This window comes from Salvia splendens, chromosome 3 (assembly GCF_004379255.2).
Source record: "Salvia splendens isolate huo1 chromosome 3, SspV2, whole genome shotgun sequence".
Lineage (NCBI taxonomy): Eukaryota > Viridiplantae > Streptophyta > Magnoliopsida > Lamiales > Lamiaceae > Salvia > Salvia splendens.
In genome coordinates, this window is record NC_056034.1 from 44240491 (window position 1) to 44262179 (window position 21689).

General features: G+C 36.1%; 3 protein-coding genes across 9 annotated transcripts; all 3 read right to left on the reverse strand.

The window, feature by feature from the left end:
- Window positions 1-641: 641 nt before the first annotated feature.
- Window positions 642-3120, reverse strand: LOC121796287 (thiamine phosphate phosphatase-like protein). Its single transcript, XM_042195108.1, has 4 exons — window positions 2928-3120; window positions 2028-2149; window positions 1748-1943; window positions 642-1126 (listed from the first exon to the last, which is right to left on the reverse strand). Exons 1-4 carry the CDS (start codon window positions 3066-3068, stop codon window positions 833-835), a joined length of 753 nt encoding a protein of 250 aa, XP_042051042.1. The 5' UTR covers window positions 3069-3120; the 3' UTR covers window positions 642-832.
- Window positions 3121-5457: 2337 nt separating this feature from the next.
- LOC121793398 (protein NDL1-like) lies at window positions 5458-9300 on the reverse strand. Of its 2 annotated transcripts, none has more exons than XM_042191398.1 (11): window positions 8955-9300; window positions 7597-7696; window positions 7401-7498; window positions 7224-7312; window positions 7043-7103; window positions 6872-6958; window positions 6712-6789; window positions 6585-6644; window positions 6441-6496; window positions 6218-6353; window positions 5458-6015 (listed from the first exon to the last, which is right to left on the reverse strand). In XM_042191398.1, exons 1-11 carry the CDS (start codon window positions 9015-9017, stop codon window positions 5788-5790), a joined length of 1056 nt encoding a protein of 351 aa, XP_042047332.1. In that variant the 5' UTR covers window positions 9018-9300; the 3' UTR covers window positions 5458-5787. The 2 variants fall into 2 exon arrangements, with proteins under 2 accessions (XP_042047332.1, XP_042047334.1); XM_042191400.1 differs by having other exon boundaries at window positions 6585-6641; window positions 8955-9298.
- Window positions 9301-15079: 5779 nt separating this feature from the next.
- LOC121796288 (pentatricopeptide repeat-containing protein At5g47360-like) lies at window positions 15080-19165 on the reverse strand. 6 transcript variants are annotated; one of them, XR_006049735.1, is made up of 4 exons: window positions 18672-19165; window positions 16040-17567; window positions 15904-15965; window positions 15080-15382 (listed from the first exon to the last, which is right to left on the reverse strand). XR_006049735.1 is itself a non-coding variant. In XM_042195111.1 (3 exons), exon 2 carries the CDS (start codon window positions 17470-17472, stop codon window positions 16054-16056), a length of 1419 nt encoding a protein of 472 aa, XP_042051045.1. In that variant the 5' UTR covers window positions 17473-17567; window positions 18672-19165; the 3' UTR covers window positions 15080-15382; window positions 16040-16053. The 6 variants fall into 6 exon arrangements, 3 of the variants coding, with proteins under 3 accessions (XP_042051045.1, XP_042051044.1, XP_042051043.1); XR_006049736.1 differs by having other exon boundaries at window positions 15904-15968; XR_006049734.1 differs by having other exon boundaries at window positions 15904-17567.
- Window positions 19166-21689: the final 2524 nt, after the last annotated feature.

A 21689-nucleotide genomic window follows, 5' to 3' on the forward strand; every position in this document is an offset into this window, starting at 1 on the left:
CATCTTTGTTAATTTCACTCATTTACAAAGCAAAAATTCATACCTAGTCTAGACAAATGAATTATACATCGTCGAAATGGACTCATTCGCTTAGGTTAATAAAGTCAAAAGCCCAACCTATCTACATAAATAAACTCCATTAGACACTTTCGTTTGACATTGTTAAAATATGCACAATCTCTGTGTAGATTGACATAATTTGATCCATAAACTAAAACTATACAAAACAAAAAATATACATATGGTTTCATTTCAATAATAGTGCTAGCGTGAAATAAACGAGAGCAAACTAAACATATATATGGTTTCATTTTAATAAGTTATGTAGCAAAAATGTTTTTCTATTTCTTTTTATAATTGGAATTCATTACTTTTTTTGTATATACTTTCAAATTTTCAATCGTCAAGAATATGAATATATTTATAAGAGTTGCGAATTTTAGAAAAGAAAAAGTATCAGTTATTTTCTCTTCTTTTTTACGTTTTGTCCCCTGACGAATATTTTTAAAAATAAAATATGTCGAACTTTATTGCTGGAAAGAAATGAAAGTGACTCGAGAAAATGCTCGAAAAAAATGGAAAAAAATGGAGTATCTGATCATGTGGATGCTATAATGCTGAAGGTCTTGGAAATCCTCGGATTCAGCAACAGTGCAAAGTATACGTTGACATATAAACTTAGATTATGAAGTGACATAAATTAATTTCTAAAGCTATAATCTTGAACTACCCAATTTGATTAATGTAAAAAATATCATGTTCACATGAGTAATAGAGAATGATGCAGTGATGGCTGGCAGTTTGAATGCATGTATGTTGCAGAGATGACTGACTATAGTTGAGTGGTCGAGGAACTTATCTTGTCTTCGTTGGACATGCACTCGATAAGTTTCCCGAGGATCTTAGCCAGATCTTCACTGCTGTTCCATTCGCAAACCTTAGCTTTGACAAGATTGCTGTTCTTCGAGATACGGCTCAACAAAGGGTAGTCCTTCCTTGGCAACACAAAGTCTCCGGCAGCAAGCTTCAGAGTCGGGCAGAAGTCATTTCCCCCATCACCAACATATATAAGCCTTTTGCTTTCACTTTCGGATAAAGAAACCTGGATCTGCTCGATGACACGACCCTGCAGTCGAGCACAAGAGAAATATCTTACAACTTATAAACAAGATGTTAACTCGTCTAAACTTGTCAACCAAACCATCCGTCTCCTCAACTGCCACTAAGCATATATATATACATGGGACACTTTGACAATTAGAAAGGGATGATCGAATAGCCCTTGCTCTTTCATTGTAACGAAAATCTGTAAGTTAGCTAGAGCTAATATTCTGCAGCCAAAATATGCAGCTCGAATATTATTAATCCTCACGATGGTTTGGGCCCAACTCAACAAATTTTCTAGGGAATTCCACGGAATTTCCATCATATTTGGAGACTAGTAAACACAACATAGAAAAGGTAGCTACGACTGTGTTAGCTTTAGGTTTTCTGTCATTCCATTCAAAAGAATCAAAACCCAAACAGTTTTGCTTCAGTCTTAATACGAGGAGAAAATGAGGCACCACAATCCACAACATCTAAATCTAAATCTGTTAAATAACATTCAACTTTGTCTATGATCTTAAATGAAGCAACATAACATTCAACTTGTCTATGACCTTAAACGAAGCAACAGTTAATAGTCGAGCAAGATACAAAGCCAAGGCACCAACACATGCACAATTTAAACATTTAACTCACATACCTTGCATAAGTTGGATGGGCAGAGATCACAACCATGTGGCGCAGCTGAACCATGGTAAGGAAAGATCCTCAGCCTTCCTTTATCCACAACAGCAGGGTTCGTGATGATCTCCGAGAAACAGCTATATATACCATAATGCTCCAAAATAGTTCTGATGTAAAACTGATTAGAGTCGCTCGCCACCTTCAAGTCACATCTGAAACCGCCAAAAATGCTCATATCACTAACTAATCGAGCAACAAAAATGTAAAAAAGGACAAAAAGTTGGACGAGGAAGTACCCGAGAGCATGAGCTTGCTTAACAACTGAGACAACACTAGGATGCAACGGCATTCCTCTCAAACAATCTGCAATATCATCTACTGATTTTCCTAGAACGTGCATCTCCTCCAATAGCCTATCCTATAGAAACAGTGGACTAATAACAACACAATACAAAACTCACGAAATTAACAACTATCAACAGGCTGCACCATTCCAAAGATAACTTAGAGTTTGAGTAATTTATTGAGGCGATTATCATCTACCAATTTTTAATAATGTGCATCTCCTCCAATAGCCTATCCTATAGAAAGCAGTGAACTAATCATAGCACAATTCGAAATCACGAAATTAAAACTAACAGGCTGCAAAATTTCATAGAAAAATTAGAGTTTGAGTATTTAACTGATGCAATTATCATCTACCGATATCCCTAGAATGTGCATATCCTCCAATAGCCTATCCTACCCTATATAAAACAGTGGACTAAACACAACACAATACGAAATTAACAATTAACATCAGGCTGCAAAATTTCATAGTAAAACTTGAGTTTCTAGTATTTCATTGCGGCAGTTATCATCTACCAATTTTCCTATAATGTACATCTCCTCCAATCGCCTATCCTACACGAAATTAACAACTAACAACAGGCTGCAAAATTAGAGTTCGAGTAATTCATTGAGCCGATTGTGACATATTTAACCATTTAAATCTTAAAACAATGAAACTATATATCGATTCACCCTAAACAAAACACTAACTTAAACTAAAAGCAAGTGATCGGAGATAAAAACAAATCAAATCATATCCAGCTTTGAACAAGATGGAAAACTAAACGAGAAGAGATTAAAGGAACGCAGAGACACGCACTACACTACATACGTATATATAGATGTATGTATAGTAAGATAGAGACCATGAGAGAGTTCCACGGGAGTGTGGGGCGGAGGTCGCGGAACAGCTGGGTGAGATCCATCCTGGTGAAGACCCATCGGTCGCTATCGTCTTCGATCAGCGTTCTATCGAAATCAAATATTATCACGATCTTCCCGGCCATTTCAGCCGGACCTTTCCCTCTCTCTCTCTCTCTCTCTCTCTCTCTCTCTCTCTAAGCTTGATTCAGCAGCAGACTGTTTTCTTCTGCATATTATCTGTGAGTGGGAACTGAGCCACGTGGAAAGCACATGGAAATGGGCCGTTTTAACGACTTGTTAATTGCAGCCCAGTTATATTTGGGCTTAAGCATAGTGTTATTGGGTTTAATTCGTGAAAATAATTCATGAGCAGTATTTAGTTTACATTTGACATAATTTATTTTACTTATAGTTTTATCTCAAAATTATTTAGATTATTATTTATAAATAACATAAATATCAAAGCACAATTTATTATATTATTAATTTATTTGAGATTATAGAAAAAATATACTTCTACATTAAATGACATCAATATTGTTTTTAAGGTATTAGAATCAAAATAAATGTACCATAAAATAAATATAATAACGCTTGTAATGACTAAAAGAGAGTGACGCTTACTATGATGCTAGTATGTTTATACATTTCTCTTGGAAAATAAACTAATGTACTATCATAATATATAAATTAATTTGGTGCAATTTTAACCCCACAAATCAATTATGTCACATATGTTTGATAAATTGGATTTTCGTAAATTATACTCCTACTTCAAAAGTTCATCATCAATAGACAATAGTCCATTGTGTTGGAAAAATGAATGGTAAATAGCCGCCCTTCATTCATTACAGTGGAGTTCCTAGAACAATTCTATTAGTGTAGAGTTCCTAGACGTGGTGTAGTTCCAATACTCATTTATTGGTGTATTCAACGAGACTCAAATCTCCCTATATATATATATATACTAGGGAGATGAGCATATTAAACTCACAACAAAACAACAAGAAATATATCTCTCTATTTTCTACAGCCAAATGCCTCACCAATCTTCCTTTACCTCTCTCGACTACCATCTTTAAGACATTGTCCAATTTTCATGCAGCATAACTCATTTATCCACATTCTCACGTCTCATTAATCAAATATTCGTTCGGCAAATCCAATTTATCTATAGTTCCAAAGCCCATCAATTATCCACACTTCCATAGCCTATTCAAAAAAAGGTAAGGAGAGATATACGTGAGTAATTCAACAGATAGTAAAAGAGAGAAAAAATAGTCATCACTTACACTGTTGTTGCCTACCGGAGACGAATAGATGGTGTATCAACTAAGTATGTTTCGAGATAATTTCCGAATGATTTATCTATAGGGTTGATTTTTCAAACTTTTTTTCTCATCACTAAATGAAATGTCACATAGAATAGTTATCATGATGCTACATTCGTATTTTCTTCTGCATTGTATATGTGGTTGAATATAAATTGATAGTGTAGTGGTTATACAAGTCATATACTAGTATTAGTATACTACTACCAACTATGTGAAGCATTGTCATATTTTAGGAAAAAACCAAGCCGTAGAACTAATATAAAAATGTTTTCTAACAAATAATAATAATAATAATAATAATAATATTTTAAAATACATATTATTTGTGTAGTAGGTCAAAAGTGCAATTTCCGTGGGCCACAACATAAGAAACAAAAACCAATGAACGATTTCCAGTTGGTACACAATAAAACAAAATTAACAACCACGGTTACCATTCTCATTCGTGCATCGCACATATAACTATTTTAATTTGATTAATCATGGGTCCTATATTAAATATTTACATTACTAAATACAAGTGGCTGACTCCATGTGCCTGCTATCCCATATCACTCTCCATTTTTGGCTTTTTGCCAATCAACCAAATTGACAGATCACACACATACACGACTAACAAGTAGTATGAATTAAGTTGTTATCAATTAACATGATAATCATTCAGACTAATTTCGAATACGACAAAGTTAAGAAAACCTTTAACACGAAGACGAACTCAATTTGCAACATTCGAACCCGCATATGATATAAATTCCTTAACGACACGATTTTATTCTTATCGACACGACATAATAAAGAAAAAGTAATAACACAAATACATAACAAATCACATATTGCAAGAAATATGACTAGATAGCATTGTGGTAGTTGTTATTGTGGCCAAGGCAAGGAATGAAAGTGTCATACGAAATGTAAGAAAATTAAAACTTAATCTTAATAAAGTTATGCAAAAATAAATTAATTATAATAATATTAATTAGTAATGAGTTATCTGATTCGAATCCAACTCAAAATTAAAAATAAACTAATTATAATAATATTAATTAGTAATGAGTTATCTGATTCGAATCCAACTCAAAATTATTGTGCTTATTAGATAAACCCAATAAGAATATAAATAGCTTGATGCTATAACCAACTAATTTCGTGTATATCCATGTCGTATTTTTATATCGTGTCAAAAATTGTCACCTATATGTAAAGAGACCAGAACTGCATTATTTATTGATAGCTCGCCGTCATCAAAAGGTGTCACCTTCAAGATTTACAACAGATGTTTACAAGATGATGAAAGACTACAAATGAATGAATCATCCAACAAACTCCTCCCAAATCCCACCCTATGTTCAACCAAAGAATTTTCAAGTCTTTTACAGTATACATGTACATATATATATCTACAGCCCTCTCTCTCTCTCTACCCCAACATTTTCCGACAACAGTAACAACCAAAGAATATGACAAATGGTAGAAACAAGAAAAAACTATAATGTGGCCCTCCCAAATGTACAGAGTGACAAATAGAAGACTAATGCAGTCTTTGTGACGTGACGCGGGTCTTGATCGGTTTTAGTTTCAATCCCATGCTCTCCGGGGAGAGGAGCTCTGGCGCGATACAAGTAGGGCTCAACGGGCTCCTTGGGCTGCCACTGTACTGACTCGGCATGTGCAGCCCGTAACCCATCAGGAAATACTCCATTGATGTCAACATTGCTTGCGGCTGCTCCTCCGTGACAATTGATCCACAATCGAGCACCTGCACGACATCGTTCCTCCATTGCATAAGCAGAGTTCGCGTGTGTGTAACTACTATCATATGCAGCATTAATTCAAGATATAGCCTAAACACCACTGTCGTTTCTAAAAACTACGCGTATAAAATGATGCTTGCTTCATCTTTCCTCTCTTGAGATATTAAAAAAAAATGATTTCATTCAACTTTTAAGAAGTACACGAACCTCAACTAAGGCACTGTATCTCTTGTCCAGTTTTGCAATCATGTCGAGAGACTCGGAATGAAAAGGAGAGCTATCCCCAACAAATATCAGAGTTCGGCACTTCAATTTCCTCAAACCATCACTTAGGTCAGCTCTCCTATAATTGGCAAAACAAACTGAATAAGATAAGTAATTATCATGAAAACTTGGACAGGAAATCGCTATAATATCTGAATTCGTTTACCTGTCTATGGCTTGAAGAAAACGAAGCACATTTGCGCTCTGCCTCTCATCCAGCAGCTGGATTAGATATATTCAAACAAAAATCACATTATCCTCCGGGGTATTGGTTTAAAGAAAATAACAAAAATAGATTCTTCACACTTACTCTTCTACATGCTTGAACTATGTCAGATTCTGGAACTTCTGCATTGCCACGAACTTCCTGCTATACAGCATACATAAAATTGGTAAACAATAAAGTCCAAGAAAACCACTCCAGAAATGTGAAATACCTTGCTATAATATCGGTAAAGTAAGCATTCCTTCAGAAGGCCACACATACCGTAATAGTACAGCAAATTTGACATCACCTGCATAGTTCCATTATAGTTTTTATTTCACAAATCAAATCATGTTGAAAGACAATAGTTATACGGAGTGTAGATGTTAAACCTTATTACAGAGCCATTCTGTCCATGATGGTGCTTTGCACAAAGGCGATACAAGTATCAAACCAACAACCCGCTCCCTATATTTCATCTGCCAACATCAACACTCATTAGTCCTAAAGACTCAATGACTATTGACATAATAATGATTAATGAAACACCATCAAAAACTTACAGCGAACAAGGTCAGGATGTAAGCGCCAGCCATTACTCCCATGCACATGACTGCACCAAGTCTGACCAAATCAATTTCCATCAGTTGAAAATATGTATCTGGAAAGTAGCAAATAGCGACAAGATGCAATACAAGGAATCTAAGTTAACAAATTAAAAAATAGATGGAGTATTTAGGTCACCTGAAGTAGTTGAGCACCTCAAGAATTTGATCTGCTAAATCATCAACAGAAGGCACGGGAAAACCTTCACTAATTGCAGCAGCTCCCAACTGGATATTATTTAAATTTCTGTGAGTGATAGTATTATTTTATAATCCATGGAGCATACTAACAATTAACACAATGAAAATAACGAACCTCATGCCCAGGAGGGCTGATATGGTAAACGCAGAAATTGTGAAGGAGCAATGCCGCGGCTTCCGGACAAAAAAACAAACCTTGAAAACATGATACATCTGATGAAAAAGAAACGCAAGCATAAATACTTGTTAGAGTAATGTCACAACAATTTAAGGAAAAATATTAGTATTACATAGAGAAACAGATTACTCACGGTTTAAAGCCAAATCCGGATAAGTGATGAGAGCAGGTTTCTCTGGATCACCGTATATAATAACAGATACCGAACCAGTTCCTGTTCGCACAATATGCTCCTGATTGAAGGTACGCATCATAGATAATAAGAAAAAGTTCACAATCAAATTTACTCTTCTTCAAAATATAGTAATGTAAGAGAGAGAAGTCAAGTATCACCAGTATTTTCTCACCAAACAGGAAACCATTAGTCAAACAAAAATAACCATTCATTTAGCTTGATCATCCTTCAAGGAAAGGAAAACCCCATAATTTATTATGGCACCTTTTTCATTCTTAAGAATAAAGTAAACCATGTGCATCCACCCAACTTTTAGTGTGAAATAATTCTTATAAAAAGTTAAAGCAGAATAAAACTTCAGCAGTTCCCAATCATTTGACACATCAAAAGACTTAACGTTTACAAAGAGCACCGGCACCCCCTAGAATTGAACTATGGTTATGCTGACAGATATGCTAATATTGTAATGATTGCCACTTCTAATCATTTGCACAAGAAATGGAATAGACGGAGCAACAACCAAGCTATATTACATACAACTACAAAAACAAAATCTACAGGTAACACAAGCCACTACAGATGACAAACCAGTTTTTACAAAAGGCTTTAATCTATCAGAAGCCAACAAGCTCAAGCATCAGAACCAATAGAATCTACTCCTGACTAAGATATCGCAGATGCTTCAAAATACATCATATCGCACAATTTGTACCACATAGTAATTTCTCGGAATCGACAAAGTAATATCTACGTTATCATCTCTCAACTCTTCAAACGAACTTGGCTGAACTAACATGTGCCAAAAGCTACTTACTATTTTAGCAAGACACGAGCTGGATAAAGCAGAAAACATGGTATTCTTCCTTCAATTGATTCAGGAAACAAAAAAACAAAGCTATTTTGCCAATTGCTAGATTATGAAATGTGAACTTACCAAACAATAAAAAAAACAAAATTTTACACCAAAGCAACACAACAATTAAAAAAATAAAGCTAGAGTGATTCAAAAGAAAAGTTATCCCAAAATGAAGCTGTCATATATCACGCCGGCAATCCCGAAATCACAAATAAACTAAAAACGAACCAAAATTAAATCAACAGCAGCTCTTAATTCTCAACATTACCCCCTAAATTGTCTGGGTAAAATCAAGGAGCAAACGAATAAGGACATAGCCAAAAAACGGAAACTAGCTCATAATTTCATAAATACAGCATTCAAATTCCAAATACCAAAATGAGCAAGTCTGATTTCAGAAACAATGATGCATACGCCTCAATTGAACAATAAACATGAGAAGAAAAGGAAAAATCGCAACCTTCCCGCCGAGATAGATTGTCTCCACATCGAGGCAAACGGAATCAACGCTTAAATCAGCCATGCCGTCGCCTCTTTCCTCACACACGCACACAGTATTGGATTGCTACTCTGAGATTCTCTCGCTAATCTAGATAAACGTAAATATCCGATTATACATACATATATCGAATGAGGGGTCTTCAGCTTTTGATGACTTGTATACGAAGCGATTCTTTCGCCCCCCTTTTATCTCACATATGAATTATACGAACTGTGTATGTATATATATATATTGTATGTCAACAATTCTTCACAGTTTGTTTTTTTTTTCCATTTTTTTTCTATTTCAGTAAACCGATTCCCCACCGACGCTTTATCTCTCTAACCTCTGTAGTTTATTTACAGATACTCAATAATGAAAATCGAAAATTGAAAATTGGTCAGGGGGCATTTATGTCATTTCGTCTTCTTGCGGTTAAGAGCATGCGCAGCGGTGGCGTCCGTCGCCACCGCCGTCCGCGCCGCTGGCACGGCGCTGCTCGATGTATCGAGCACGTCCGTGCCAACGGACGCACACGTGGCGGCACGGGATTGGGCAACGGCGTAGCCGTTGCATTCAAACTTTTTTTTTAAAAAAAAATCGGTATTTAATTATAAATAATGATAAAAAATAAAAAAAATATATTTTCCAAATCCCAAAAATATGGCCGTTTTTTTCCCGTTTTTTCTGAATTTTTTTAATTTTTTTTCCCAAAATCATCTATAAATACACACATTCATCACTCATTTATCACATCAATTCATCTCTCATTCATCTCTCATTCATAATTCTTATACAAACTATCAACACATTCAACCTTCACTCAAAACATCAAATGGATTTCACTCATCTCATGGCGGAAGCGGAGCGCGAAGAACAAGTATATTACGAACAACATCGTGCCGCTTACGAAGCATATGTCGCGGCGAATACCCCCGCTCATCCTCCTCAACGCACTAGATCAAATCGCCGCTACATCCATCGTGACCGGGAGGGAGCCCACGAAAGGCTCGTTGCCGACTACTTTGCCGACCATCCGCGGTTTCCGGCAGTTTACTTCAGGCGCCGTTTTCGCATGTCAAAGTGCTTGTTCATGCGAATTGTCAACACATTGTTCGCACGTGTTGAATACTTTCAAACAGGTATAGATGCAGCCGGCCGGCAAAGTATCACGGCGTTGCAGAAGTGTACGTGTGCCATCCGACAACTCGCTACTGGGCAAACGGCCGACATCTTCGACGAGTATTTGCATATCGGTGAGTCCACTGGAATCCTTTGTTTAAAGAATTTTTGCGAGGGCGTTCGTTCTGCTTTTGGGGATGAATTCCTTCGGGCACCCACCACCGATGATTGCCAACGGTTGCTTCGTCTTCACGAATCAGTCCATGGCTTTCCCAGAATGCTTGGCAGCATTGACTGCATGCATTGGAGGTGGAAGAATTGCCCGACTGCTTGGAGGGGGCAACACTTAAGCGGTCACAAAGGCGGCGGCCCAACACTTATCCTTGAGGCGGTCGCCGACTATCGCCTATGGATTTGGCATGCATATTTCGGCGTTACCGGATCCAACAACGACTTGAACGTGCTCTATTCTTCACCACTCTTCAATGATGTGATGAATGGTGTAGCACCGGCGATCGACTTCACCATCAACGGAAATACATACCGCATGGGTTACTATCTCGCCGATGGTATCTACCCAAGGTGGTCGACGTTCGTGAAGACGCTCCACAACCCGCACGACCCGAGACGGGTTCTTTTTGCGCAGCGTCAAGAGTCAGCGCGGAAGGACGTCGAAAGAGCCTTCGGGGTCCTTCAAGCTCGATTCAACATTGTGAAGGCCCCGACTCGGCTGTGGTACGTGAATAATATCGCCGACATCATGTTCACGTGTATTATATTACACAACATGATTATAGCCGACGAAGGGCCGAGGGCGGCTAGCTTCTACGACGAGGACGAAGCCGGAAGCTCAATAGCGAGGTCTCCCCCACGCCGAGGCGAGCATACGACGGTTGGCCAGAGGATCGAGACAAGACACACAATGCTCGATACTCGAATCCACAATCAACTACAAGAAGACCTAATCAACCACATGTGGACGAAATTCGGCAACGAGTAGTGGTTTTTTTAATTTTTAGGATTTTAATTATGTAATTTTTAATTTTTAGGATTTTAATTATGTAATTTTTCATTTTTAGGATTTTATTGTGGTTTTTAAATGAATTTTAATATTATGGAAATGTTATTGTTTAATTGAATTTTAAATTAATTGTGCTCGTCCTTGCGGAAGAGCACAGTTGTGGGTGTTGTGCTCATTGGCGGATCCAGGTGGGGTCGCGCGGGGTCGGCCGACCCCACCGGCGGTCCACCGAACACTGCCGGAAAACATCATCTTCGACCTTTGACCTGGTGCAGTTCCGTCTCCGACCCCACGGCCAGCTTCAACTCTACCCGAAGCCTTCCGCCTTTTCCAAAAACTAAGAGGAGAAAGGAACAATACTAATAAGAATAGAGTAGAGATAGATAAGGGGAGGGGTTGCAGAAGAAGCTGATGTATTCTCAACGAAGAAGATGAACAGAGAGGTTAATATTTATTTTTGGGCTGAGGAGTGGTTAATACTCCTATTGATTGTTGGGTTAGAAAATCTATAAGTAAAAAATCTAATTGATTGCCTCTGGTCACTCGCCGTTAATACTGCTTTTTCATTTAATTCGCTTGCCAATAATTTTCTAAGCCATGTAGTATTAACTTTTTTTCTCCTTAATTTTCCCACAAATTTACATAAATTCCTAATTTATTTAAGTTTATTAGTTTAAAAAAACAGTCAATACTGTCCTTTTTAAATAATTTTATCTTTATTACAAGAGTTACAACTTTCTTTATAAATAAAAATTCTATATTTCAACCCAATTATTATTTTGATTAAATAGAAAGTTATAGTAGGAGACTAAGATTAAGATTTTTGAGGGGCATAGGCTTTGCACAAAAAAAATTGGTGCGTTATTGATATTCTTTTAATCATGTTTTATTATTTTTTTACTTTTATTTTGTTTATTTGACCTAATTTTTATGAATATAATAATTATATACTTATGTTTTTTTATTATTGATTTTAATTACCATCCATATTAAATTAATGGATAAATTTATTTTAAAAATATCTTGAGTTTGTATCTGTTCTCATGAGTTTTATCTATTCTTCTGGTGCTAATGTTGAACACAATCAACGACTGGAAGATATGTTTGCAATTATTTCCAATGATAAAATTTCGGCCAGCTTCAAAATATGAATATTCGTAAAAGTTAAAAATATGAACTCGTAAAAATCAACTATCGTGATAAAACAAAGATAATTTTATTTGTAATGTATTTTTATTATATATAATATTATTATATTAATTATCTCGTCCGACCCCACGATTTTTAAATCCTGGATCCGCCCATGGTTGTGCTCTTGCCAGAGAGCAGGCATGAATAGTACCGCCCGGGCCCACAACCGTGCCGCTGGCAAGAGCACGGTTGTGGATGCTCTAACAGCCGATACCGTTGACCGTTTTAAAGACGGAAAACGCCGTTTCTGCAACTGAATTTTATTTACTCCGTTTTAGCTCAAACGTCTGATTAGTGTCTGATATAATGTGGGTTAGCTAATTTAATTTCAAATTAATATGGAATTCATTTATTTGTAATTTAGTTAAATATTTATTTTATTATGTATATATATTTTATTTTAATGCTATGTATATATATATTTTTTTATTTTAATGCTAGTTAGTAAAAGTAATTTTTGAAGGAAATTTGATTAGTTGCATAATAAGAATACATGTTAGTTCTTAAATATTTTAATAAGTATCTTATAACTACCAATAAAGAATCGTTTTTTTACATAATAAAACTTTTATAATTATACGAATTATTTGATCGATAGAAAAAAATAAAATGATATAAGAAGTTTATTCAATTTGTAAGATAAATACTGTGGCAAGTGGCCATGCTCGTCTCCCTCTGAATAGTAACTTCTTAAATTTAGTTTTCCAATATCAATAGGGTTTAATCATAAAATCACAAGTAGCCCAAATATTACTATACTATTTTTATTCACACATATAAAGTAACACTAGCTAGTCCCCTCCTATATCATTTAAATTGGACTGTTCATATATTAAAACTTAGTTATGCTGATTTGCACCACTTTGTGCATGAAATGTGAGAGTGTAAAGTTGACATTGCAAGTCACAGCAAAGTTCATGTGTTTATCTAGTTTGGAGCACATTATTAGTTTATTTTCACATTTTATCTAGTTTGGAGTACATTATTACCACATTTTATAAGTCAAAATGTCAATTAGATTTTGTGACCAGGGTATTTGAAATTAAATTATGTCGTTTGTCAGAATTTTTTTCACACATAGCAATCTCAATAATATTGACGAATATACTTAACTAGTAATAGAAAGGATTTACAGTCAAACTTTTGATGATTGAGTAGAATAAACAAGTAACTACAAGAAAGATTCATGTGTAGAAATGTGTAGAAACATGCTCTTTACATCTATAATAATATTGTTTTATAAATAAGATTTTTCAAGAGAGCATTAATATACTTTTAGAATAATGTTTTTTTTTATATATGCAATGTTTTTTGTTTCTTGTAAAGATGTTTCTTTTCATGACAAAAGTAGATTATTCGAAAGGCAATGGTCCTAAATGTTTTCTATTTTGTTTATGCATTTTAAATTTACAGTATGAGTTTTCAACCAATAAATTTTAACTTCTCATTAAGAAAAAAACATCGTCAATTAAAAATTGATTCCACCATATAGACTAGACAATGAAAGTTACGCATTGCTGGCAATATCAGTTTGATTATGAAATAGGAGAAAATTTAAATAATACTACTAAAAAAGTAGGGCAACGCATTGTCACTTAAAGATTATTGTTGTCTGGGAATCATAAACACTAAATAATCATGTCTTTATGCAGTTAATACTTATTTGCTATAGTGATAAGAGAAGACTATAAATAATTATTCATAACATACCTTTGTTAATATATTTGATGAATGACAACCTGGATGAACACTACTATTGTGTTGCTAAGGACATTCATCAGTCCCCCATCATATATGATATGACTTCTTAAAATAGTACTCACTCCGTTACTTAATAATAGAGTCATTTTTCCATTTTGAGAAGTTCCAAGTTAATTGAGTCATTTTTATTTTTAGCAAAAATAAATTATCTCTTTTACTTTATTTAATCTTCTGTTTCTTTTCTTTATTAAACATGTATACTATCCATTCAAAAGAAATATTTTAATATATGGCAAAGTCATGTCAAATATTATCTTCAATGTTTAGTATCCACAATTTGAATTTAATAGTTAACTAAATTAGATGTAGTATTTAGTGATTATGTGCAAAACCAAAAACAAGTACTGCCAAATGAGACTAGATTATTCTTGTGATTCCACATATTATTCTTTTCTTATTATCTACACATAATAAACTGATTTAGTTGGTGAAGTAGTTGAGTGGAGTGCTATACTTTCATTAAATCAATAAAGAATTAACGAAATGATCAATAAATTATGCACCAAAAAATATTGTTAACCAAAAGCAAGAAACAGTTAATTAAGATATCGACAAAACTATTTAATTCATTACTGTGATTATCACATCACTCTACACAAACTCAACAACCTCTATAGAGTATAATGGGTATCTCAATTTCACTCAAACTTACAACTCGAACCTTATATTTCCATATATATGTATTTTGGACCAATAATAATCACACCCTTACACTAACCATACACATTATATAAGTATGATGATAACCCAATTTATTCAAATGTTCGATTTGCATGATTCAACTCAACTCGACTGACCCAAACCTGGGCTAGTTTAGGTCGGACGGGGAAGCAAGCGAGTACACTACTCGACAACATAATTCATCACATACGCGAGTTTATCGGCGGTCAACCCAATAGGTAGCAGATTTTAGAACACCATATCAAAGATGAGAAAAGAGAGAAGCACTTTTTTCGTCTTTATTGGAAGATCAAACAATGATAACTAATGAAAACTATTTACCCCAAAATGCAACAATTCCAAGACTAGTTTAACATGTAAAAAACTGTCATAGTTTATCAAATCAACAAGTAGGAGTTGAGAGTTATAATATCAAATGCTAATAACAGCTTAGCTACTAATGATCTACTGCAAGCTAAGATCTAAACTCAAGATTAGAATCCTTGAGAGACTACCTATTCTTCAATACAGTGAGAGTGCACTTTCTGTGTCCCCGTATTACATATTTCCTAAATTGCAGAAATCTGACCTGGTATTCGGTTAACACACGCTGCGAGCCGCTCTTTGACTATGCTTTCAGCCAATTTTTTCCCTGCAAACAGATGAGTACCTTATAAGTTTCCCTTTAAAGTTATGATGGCTCAACAACAGGTAAACACATCACAAAGATATACTAGTAAGCTTTTTAGATGTCAATAACTTTATACATTAACTAAATACAAATATTTCCTCCAAGTTTAAGAAAAAAGATAGTTTTAAGCACTTTGCTCCTATACTACCACTGTCTCACTTTACAACCTCATATTATCCTAAGGGAAACAAATCCTTATCCTTTATCTGTAACATAGGGTGTATTTAACAAAACTCCACTTGAATATATATAGTATATTTTATGGATTATGATAAGTAGAACTCTCCAAAATGAACATTTAGTTTCTATCGCTTAAAATTATTCATTAGTTTCCCCGAGATGTATCACTCTATACTTGACCAACAGAAACAATGAAAAACACTAGAAAACTGTGAGAGAGCTATAAACTCAACATATATGCCCAAATTGAAGTTCTACAAAGGTACAAACTAAACATAATAGACTATGAAACAAAAACAAACCTGCTTCCTTGTTTGGAACAGTATGAAATTTCTTACTCTCAGACTGACTACCGAATTTCGTGCTGCTATTATTAACCACTAATCAGTCAGTTGCTTCCAAACAAGATTCAACAGCAATTGATCACACAAAACTCACCTCAATACTACAAACTAATTCAAGAAACTCCTAAAGTTAGCTAAATGTTCAAACTGAGAAGGTTCTAAATGAACCCTTCTCTCCACCATGATATTAACCAGGCTCCCAGCTTCTGCAAGATGATTCTCTTGACAAAGGCAAGCCAGAAGGCTCGAGTAAACATCAGGATCGATCGACAGCAAAGATCCCAGCTTTTCGATTTCTTGAAACAAGAAGTATCCATCAAGCACCCTCCCTTCCAAAACAATTCCTCTTATGATGCTACTTGCTGTCAAACCACTAGGCTTCAGCCCTCGAACCAACATCATCCTAAACATCTCCTCCGACTCCTTATGCCTCCCTGCTCGGAACAGAGACAACACAAGCACGTTATAAAGCTCGTCCGCCCGAACTCCGTCTCCTCCAAACGTATCAACTACCTTACGAGCCTCCTCTACTTTCCCTTCTTTGATAAGTCCATCAATCAGAGTAACAAATGTCACCCTATTCGGTTTCAGATCTGAATCATACATCCGATCCAAGATGCTCCGCGCCTCACTAGCCATTCCTTTTTCGACAAAGCCCTTTATCATGGTAGTATAAGTAACCACATTCGGCCTACCCTCGTCCTTCTCCTTCTCTTCCACTTTCTCCATTCCATCTAAGAACTCCAAGGCCAGCTTCAAACTCCCGTGCATACAAATTCCATCGAGTATGGTCGAATAGATCACAGAATTCGGCACACATCCATGCCCCTTCATAACCTTAACCAATCCAAGAGCACCCTCCAAATCTCCAGCATCACAAAGACCCTTAATCACAGAGCCATAGGTAACCATATCGGGAGTCAGATCACATAAAGGCATTTCTTTCAACAATCTCATCGACTCATCTAATCGACCTTCAGCAACAAGAAGCCTAATTACAACATTATACGACACCGTATCAGGCATACAACCAAGCTCCTTCATTTTCCCCAAAACCCACAATCCCATCTCCGCACACCGAGCCTCTTTACACAAATTCAAGAGCACCTTAAACATCCTAACACTGACTGCAAAACCCTCAGCCCTATACTCATCCACAACATCAGCAATGATTCGAGGGTTTTTCTCAAGATTCAGTAGCTTACAAGCTTTGCTATACATGTACGAAGTGTGTCTGTGTGTGGGGTGAAAAGCAGCCCAAACGAAGAATCTGACGCCCAATTTAGGCTTTTCAATAGCACACTGTTCCAACACTTGCGCTATGCATTGAGAATCCAGATTGGATTTCACCGCGTTTAGATTTTTCTCGACATGGGATTGATGTTTCTGCAAATGGGTCAGGAAATCTTGGGCTGGAATGGATGAATATTTGCTGAAAAAGAGGAATTTTTTGAGTGGGAAATCGGGGGCTCTGGGTGCAATTAGAGAGGACGAGCGTCGAATGAATGAAATTGATGATATATGCATAATCTTGGGCTGGAATGGATCAAATATTTCTTCTAAGTTTGTTGTCAGCGGGTAGATATGACAGTAACCAAAGTTGTGTTCTAACTCATATGTACCTATTCAGAAGAAATTTCAGTCAGATATTTACTCACATATTATAGAAAAAGGATTTAGAGGTTTATAAAATAATACCTTTGAATTAAAACATTTCAGCATGGTTTATAACAAAGAAATGAAGATCAGACAGATTTTACACTTTGTAGCACCTAGAAAGCATTACAATACTCATTCAATTTGGAAAACAACATTTCAGTCAGATAACTGCTCACATATTTTAGAAAAAGGACTTTGTGTATAGCATATTTTTCAATATGGTATAAACACTTCAGCTTGGTTTATAACAAGAAAATGCAAATCAAACTGATTTCGCATTGTGTAGCAGCTATAAAGCATTCAATTACTAAAATTTGTTTGGAAAACAACGTTTAGACCATCTATATTTTCATTTGAAAAGATTACTGTGATAGCATAGTTCTGTGTTGTTTTTAAACATTGAATTAATATATGCTGTTTTTGGATGAATATGTTATGCAATTTACTGAAAGGTAATAGGTATTACTATAATTTAAAACACTCATCTAACAAAAAGGATCAGTTTCTATGTGCAGAATTTCTTCCCTTATGAGCAGAAGCTACAGGTTTAAAGATAATAGTCTATTAACACCCGTGCACTATTGTTAAGTATTGATTCACTATCTATTTCACTTATCTCAGTTGATAAAAGGTTTTTTGCTTGTTCTTCTTGTGAGCAATCTGCAAAGTATTAATAGATTATTATATATGTAGTATTATATCACTGAGAATAATCATTTTCTCATATATACAATTGCAGTTCTTCAAGATCTTTGTACTTGCAACTATTGAGTCACATATTCATTTTTTTCCATCTATCAAATCATTCAGGGTTATTTTTAAACATGCAGTGAAAAAAAATATGCACATGTCTATAGTGTGAAGCATTTTCCTTTTCATGTAAAAAATTGAACAGCTGCTTGAATCCTTGCTATTTGTCCACTAATTTTGCAATTTTTGTTTGCAAATTTTAAAAAATCGTAATGAGGAAAGAACTTTGTATCAGATCTCAGAGCATTTTTAACCAATTCGTTAGAATCGTGTAGAAAATATATATCTCTAGGGTTGGGGAAAGCAATTTTTGTTACCTTTGAAGTGTTGAACGTCGTCGATTAGAGCTGAAGATTCTCTCTGGATTCGCGGTCCATCGTATTTTCTTCGGATCCTCCCTGTGGATGATATTCTGGCGATGATTCTTTGTATTCTAGGTTTCCGACTGCTCGATTTCGGTCTTACCAGTCGATTTGGTCGATCTTGGTGAAGGTGAGTGTGTGAAGCTCCGTGGGGTTGCCGATTTCAGTGTTGATGGTCCAATTTTGGTTCTTTGTTGGTGTCGAGATGTTCGACTGATCAAAGTCGAATGTAACAAAAAAATTAGGAGATTTGGCAAACGAAGTGGGGGATCTGGGAGAAGGCATCGACGTGCAGCTGTGTGAGGTCGGAGTTTGTCGCTCCGTTGGTGGAGGTGGTAGTAGGCGGCGGACAGGGTGTCGCGATGTGGTGTCGGTGTTGGTGGTGAGTGTGGAATTAGATATTAGGTTTTGTTTAGTTTGGATATGTAATGTCGTGTAGTGATAATTAGATTAAGCTGGATTAAATTTTAACTAAGCCTACTTTATGTATATTAGTTTAGGTGTATGGTGTATTATATTTATTAATTTTGTAAAATTATTCTGATTAAAATATGTGGGTCATGGTTTAAATTTTATTGGGTATACTTTCTGTTACAATTGGGTCTTAGGTTGAATTTATTTGGGCTTTCATTTTATGCCATTTATTTTGGACCAGATAAATTAGTAATGCAATGGGCCTGTGTTTATTTAATCCATACTTTTTTGTTTGCACTTATGCATATCTATATTTTGTTAATTGAATAAATCATTAACTCTTTAAACATTCAAAAACATTTCTTTATCTTTTGGATTGTGTATTATATTTTTCTTTATTTGTATATTTTGTTCTATTTCATTGACGCATCTCCTATTTTATTATTTCTTTTATTTAATATTATTATACTCATATTAGATATTAAAAGTGTATAAAATCGTATGTTGAATATGAAATGATTCATTTACCGTATCTTGAGAGAAGTACAAATTTCTTTTTATTGTTATTTATAAAGTTATAAATATTTTTTATAATTAGATTATATTCTTATCGGTACAAATATTTTTATTTAATTTACATTCGTTAACAAGGTGACTTGTTAACCCGAATTTAAAAATATTAGCTATATTATTTAGGGCACCCGCAACGCGGGCCGTGGCCGTCGCGGGTTCCGTTCCGGCGGAACGGTTCGCCGGCGCGACGCGTTGCGGCTCGCCAATCCGTTCCCAGGCCGTCCCCATTCCGTGCCGTGAGCCGTGCCGGCGAGACGCGGCACGGCTTGTTCCTCCACGCGCGCCGCCGCTGCCTGCGAGACGTGGCCGCCCCTGCGTCGTGCGTGACGCCCACTCGCCGACCCGCGAGTGGGCGTCGTTAATTATGACGCAATAAATCATTTTTTTTTTAAAAATTCGAATTTTGTAAAAAAAAAAAAATTAAAAAATGTGTAAACGGTCATATGACCGTTTTTTATATCCGTTTAACATTTTTTTTTTTATTTTTTTTTTATTTTCTTATTCTATAAATACACCTAATTTCATCTTCATTTCACACAACTACACATCTATTCTTCCTACATCAACATCAATTCCTCTCCAATTTTCATATTCAATCTCTTCACAAAATGTCCGGCGACGGCAATTACGGTGGTGGCGGCGCCGGTGGGTGGGATCTCAACGCGTTCGGCGATTGGGAGACCATGTACAACACACTTGGTGGTTCTGGGTCGTCGACGCCGGGCACCCAGGGGTCGGCGACGCCGGGTGGGTACCAACCACCCACTTTCGATGTGGATGCCTACGCTCGACCCTCCGGCTCGCGGCTTTCCCAGAGTTTGTCCCAGATTCGGGAGGATATCCCCGTTGAACCCACCCAGGGAGGAGGCCGAGGCGGTGGAAGCTCCAGGGCTGCGTCTGAGGCACCCGAGGAGGAGGAGGAGGAGGAACCGGAGGATCTGGGCCGGCATCCCTACACCAACGAAGAAACAAAGGCGGTGTACACCGCCTGGCTCACCGCCAGTCGGCCTCGGGATCGGGCTCGCGGGGACGCTCGGATACACTTATGGTGGCGTACATGACCGCCACAATGGCGGACACTTCCCGCTTCTCGTACGCCCAATTCACGGCCTGGTGGAACGGAATTGTTGCTATGGCAGCACAACTTGACCTTCCGACTCCCCCTAAACCTCGACCGCCTCCGGAGGATGATTCGCCGGCGGAGTAGTTTTTAATTTTCCCACGTTTAATTGTGTGTTTTTTATTGTGTGTTTTTTATTTTTTTAGGATTTTAATTGTGTGGTTTTTATTTTTTTAAGTTTTAGTTGTAATTTTTTTTAATGTTGTGTGTTTTTTAATAAAGTGTGTTTGTTATTTAATAAATCGTGTTTGTTTTAATTGAATTGAGTTGGAAATAAAAATAAAAAATGAAATTGAATGAATAGTAATTTAAGGAACGGTTAAGGAACGGTTAAGGAACGGAGGGTTGCAGGTTCCGTTCCTTAGTTAAGGAATGGAGTAAAATAGTACAGTGGGGCCCTCAAATAGTAATTTAAGGAACGGTTTAGGAACGGTATAGGAACAGCGTTGTGGATGGCCTTATGTTGTTCGCTTAATAGCTTGAGTTAAAATTTTCAGTTAACTGAAGACAGAGTGTTATGTCAGAACCTGATTTAGCATTACATAATTGGATGTGAATGTAGTTGGTGTATCTTTTCAAAACAATGGAAGTGTTGCCAAATCAACTTCCTGTAATACATGTCAGCTTCAGCTAGGGACGAAGCCAGGAATTTTATATTGGGGGGCCTAAGTTTTAGGTATCGGTACAGTCGAAACTTGTTGCAGCATCGGCAATGGAGAGTTGTAAGAGATATAAATGAATAATGAGAGGAAATAAATTAATGAATGCGTGCTAAGAAATTATATATAGATATGTTAGTCATGCTTAGAAAATAAGGTGCAAGTAAATAAGAAAATAAGACTAAAAATCATATATTATGTAAATAA

Bases quoted from the DNA above. Each gene is read 5' to 3' on its own strand.
- LOC121796287 (XM_042195108.1), bottom strand. From the start codon at position 3,068: ATGGCCGGGAAGATCGTGATAATATTTGATTTCGATAGAACGCTGATC. The intron at 2,150-2,927 runs GTCTCTATCTTA...CTGTTTCTATAG, and splicing joins TCCCGTGGAACTCTCTCATG to GATAGGCTATTGGAGGAGAT. The intron at 1,944-2,027 runs GTACTTCCTCGT...TGGCGGTTTCAG, and splicing joins AAGCAAGCTCATGCTCTCGG to ATGTGACTTGAAGGTGGCGA.
- LOC121793398 (XM_042191398.1), bottom strand. From the start codon at position 9,017: ATGGCTGATTTAAGCGTTGATTCCGTTTGCCTCGATGTGGAGACAATC. The intron at 7,499-7,596 runs GTGAGTAATCTG...CTTTTTCATCAG, and splicing joins TCCGGATTTGGCTTTAAACC to ATGTATCATGTTTTCAAGGT. The intron at 7,104-7,223 runs GTGACCTAAATA...TGATTTGGTCAG, and splicing joins GAGGTGCTCAACTACTTCAG to ACTTGGTGCAGTCATGTGCA.
- LOC121796288 (XM_042195111.1), bottom strand. From the start codon at position 17,472: ATGCATATATCATCAATTTCATTCATTCGACGCTCGTCCTCTCTAATT.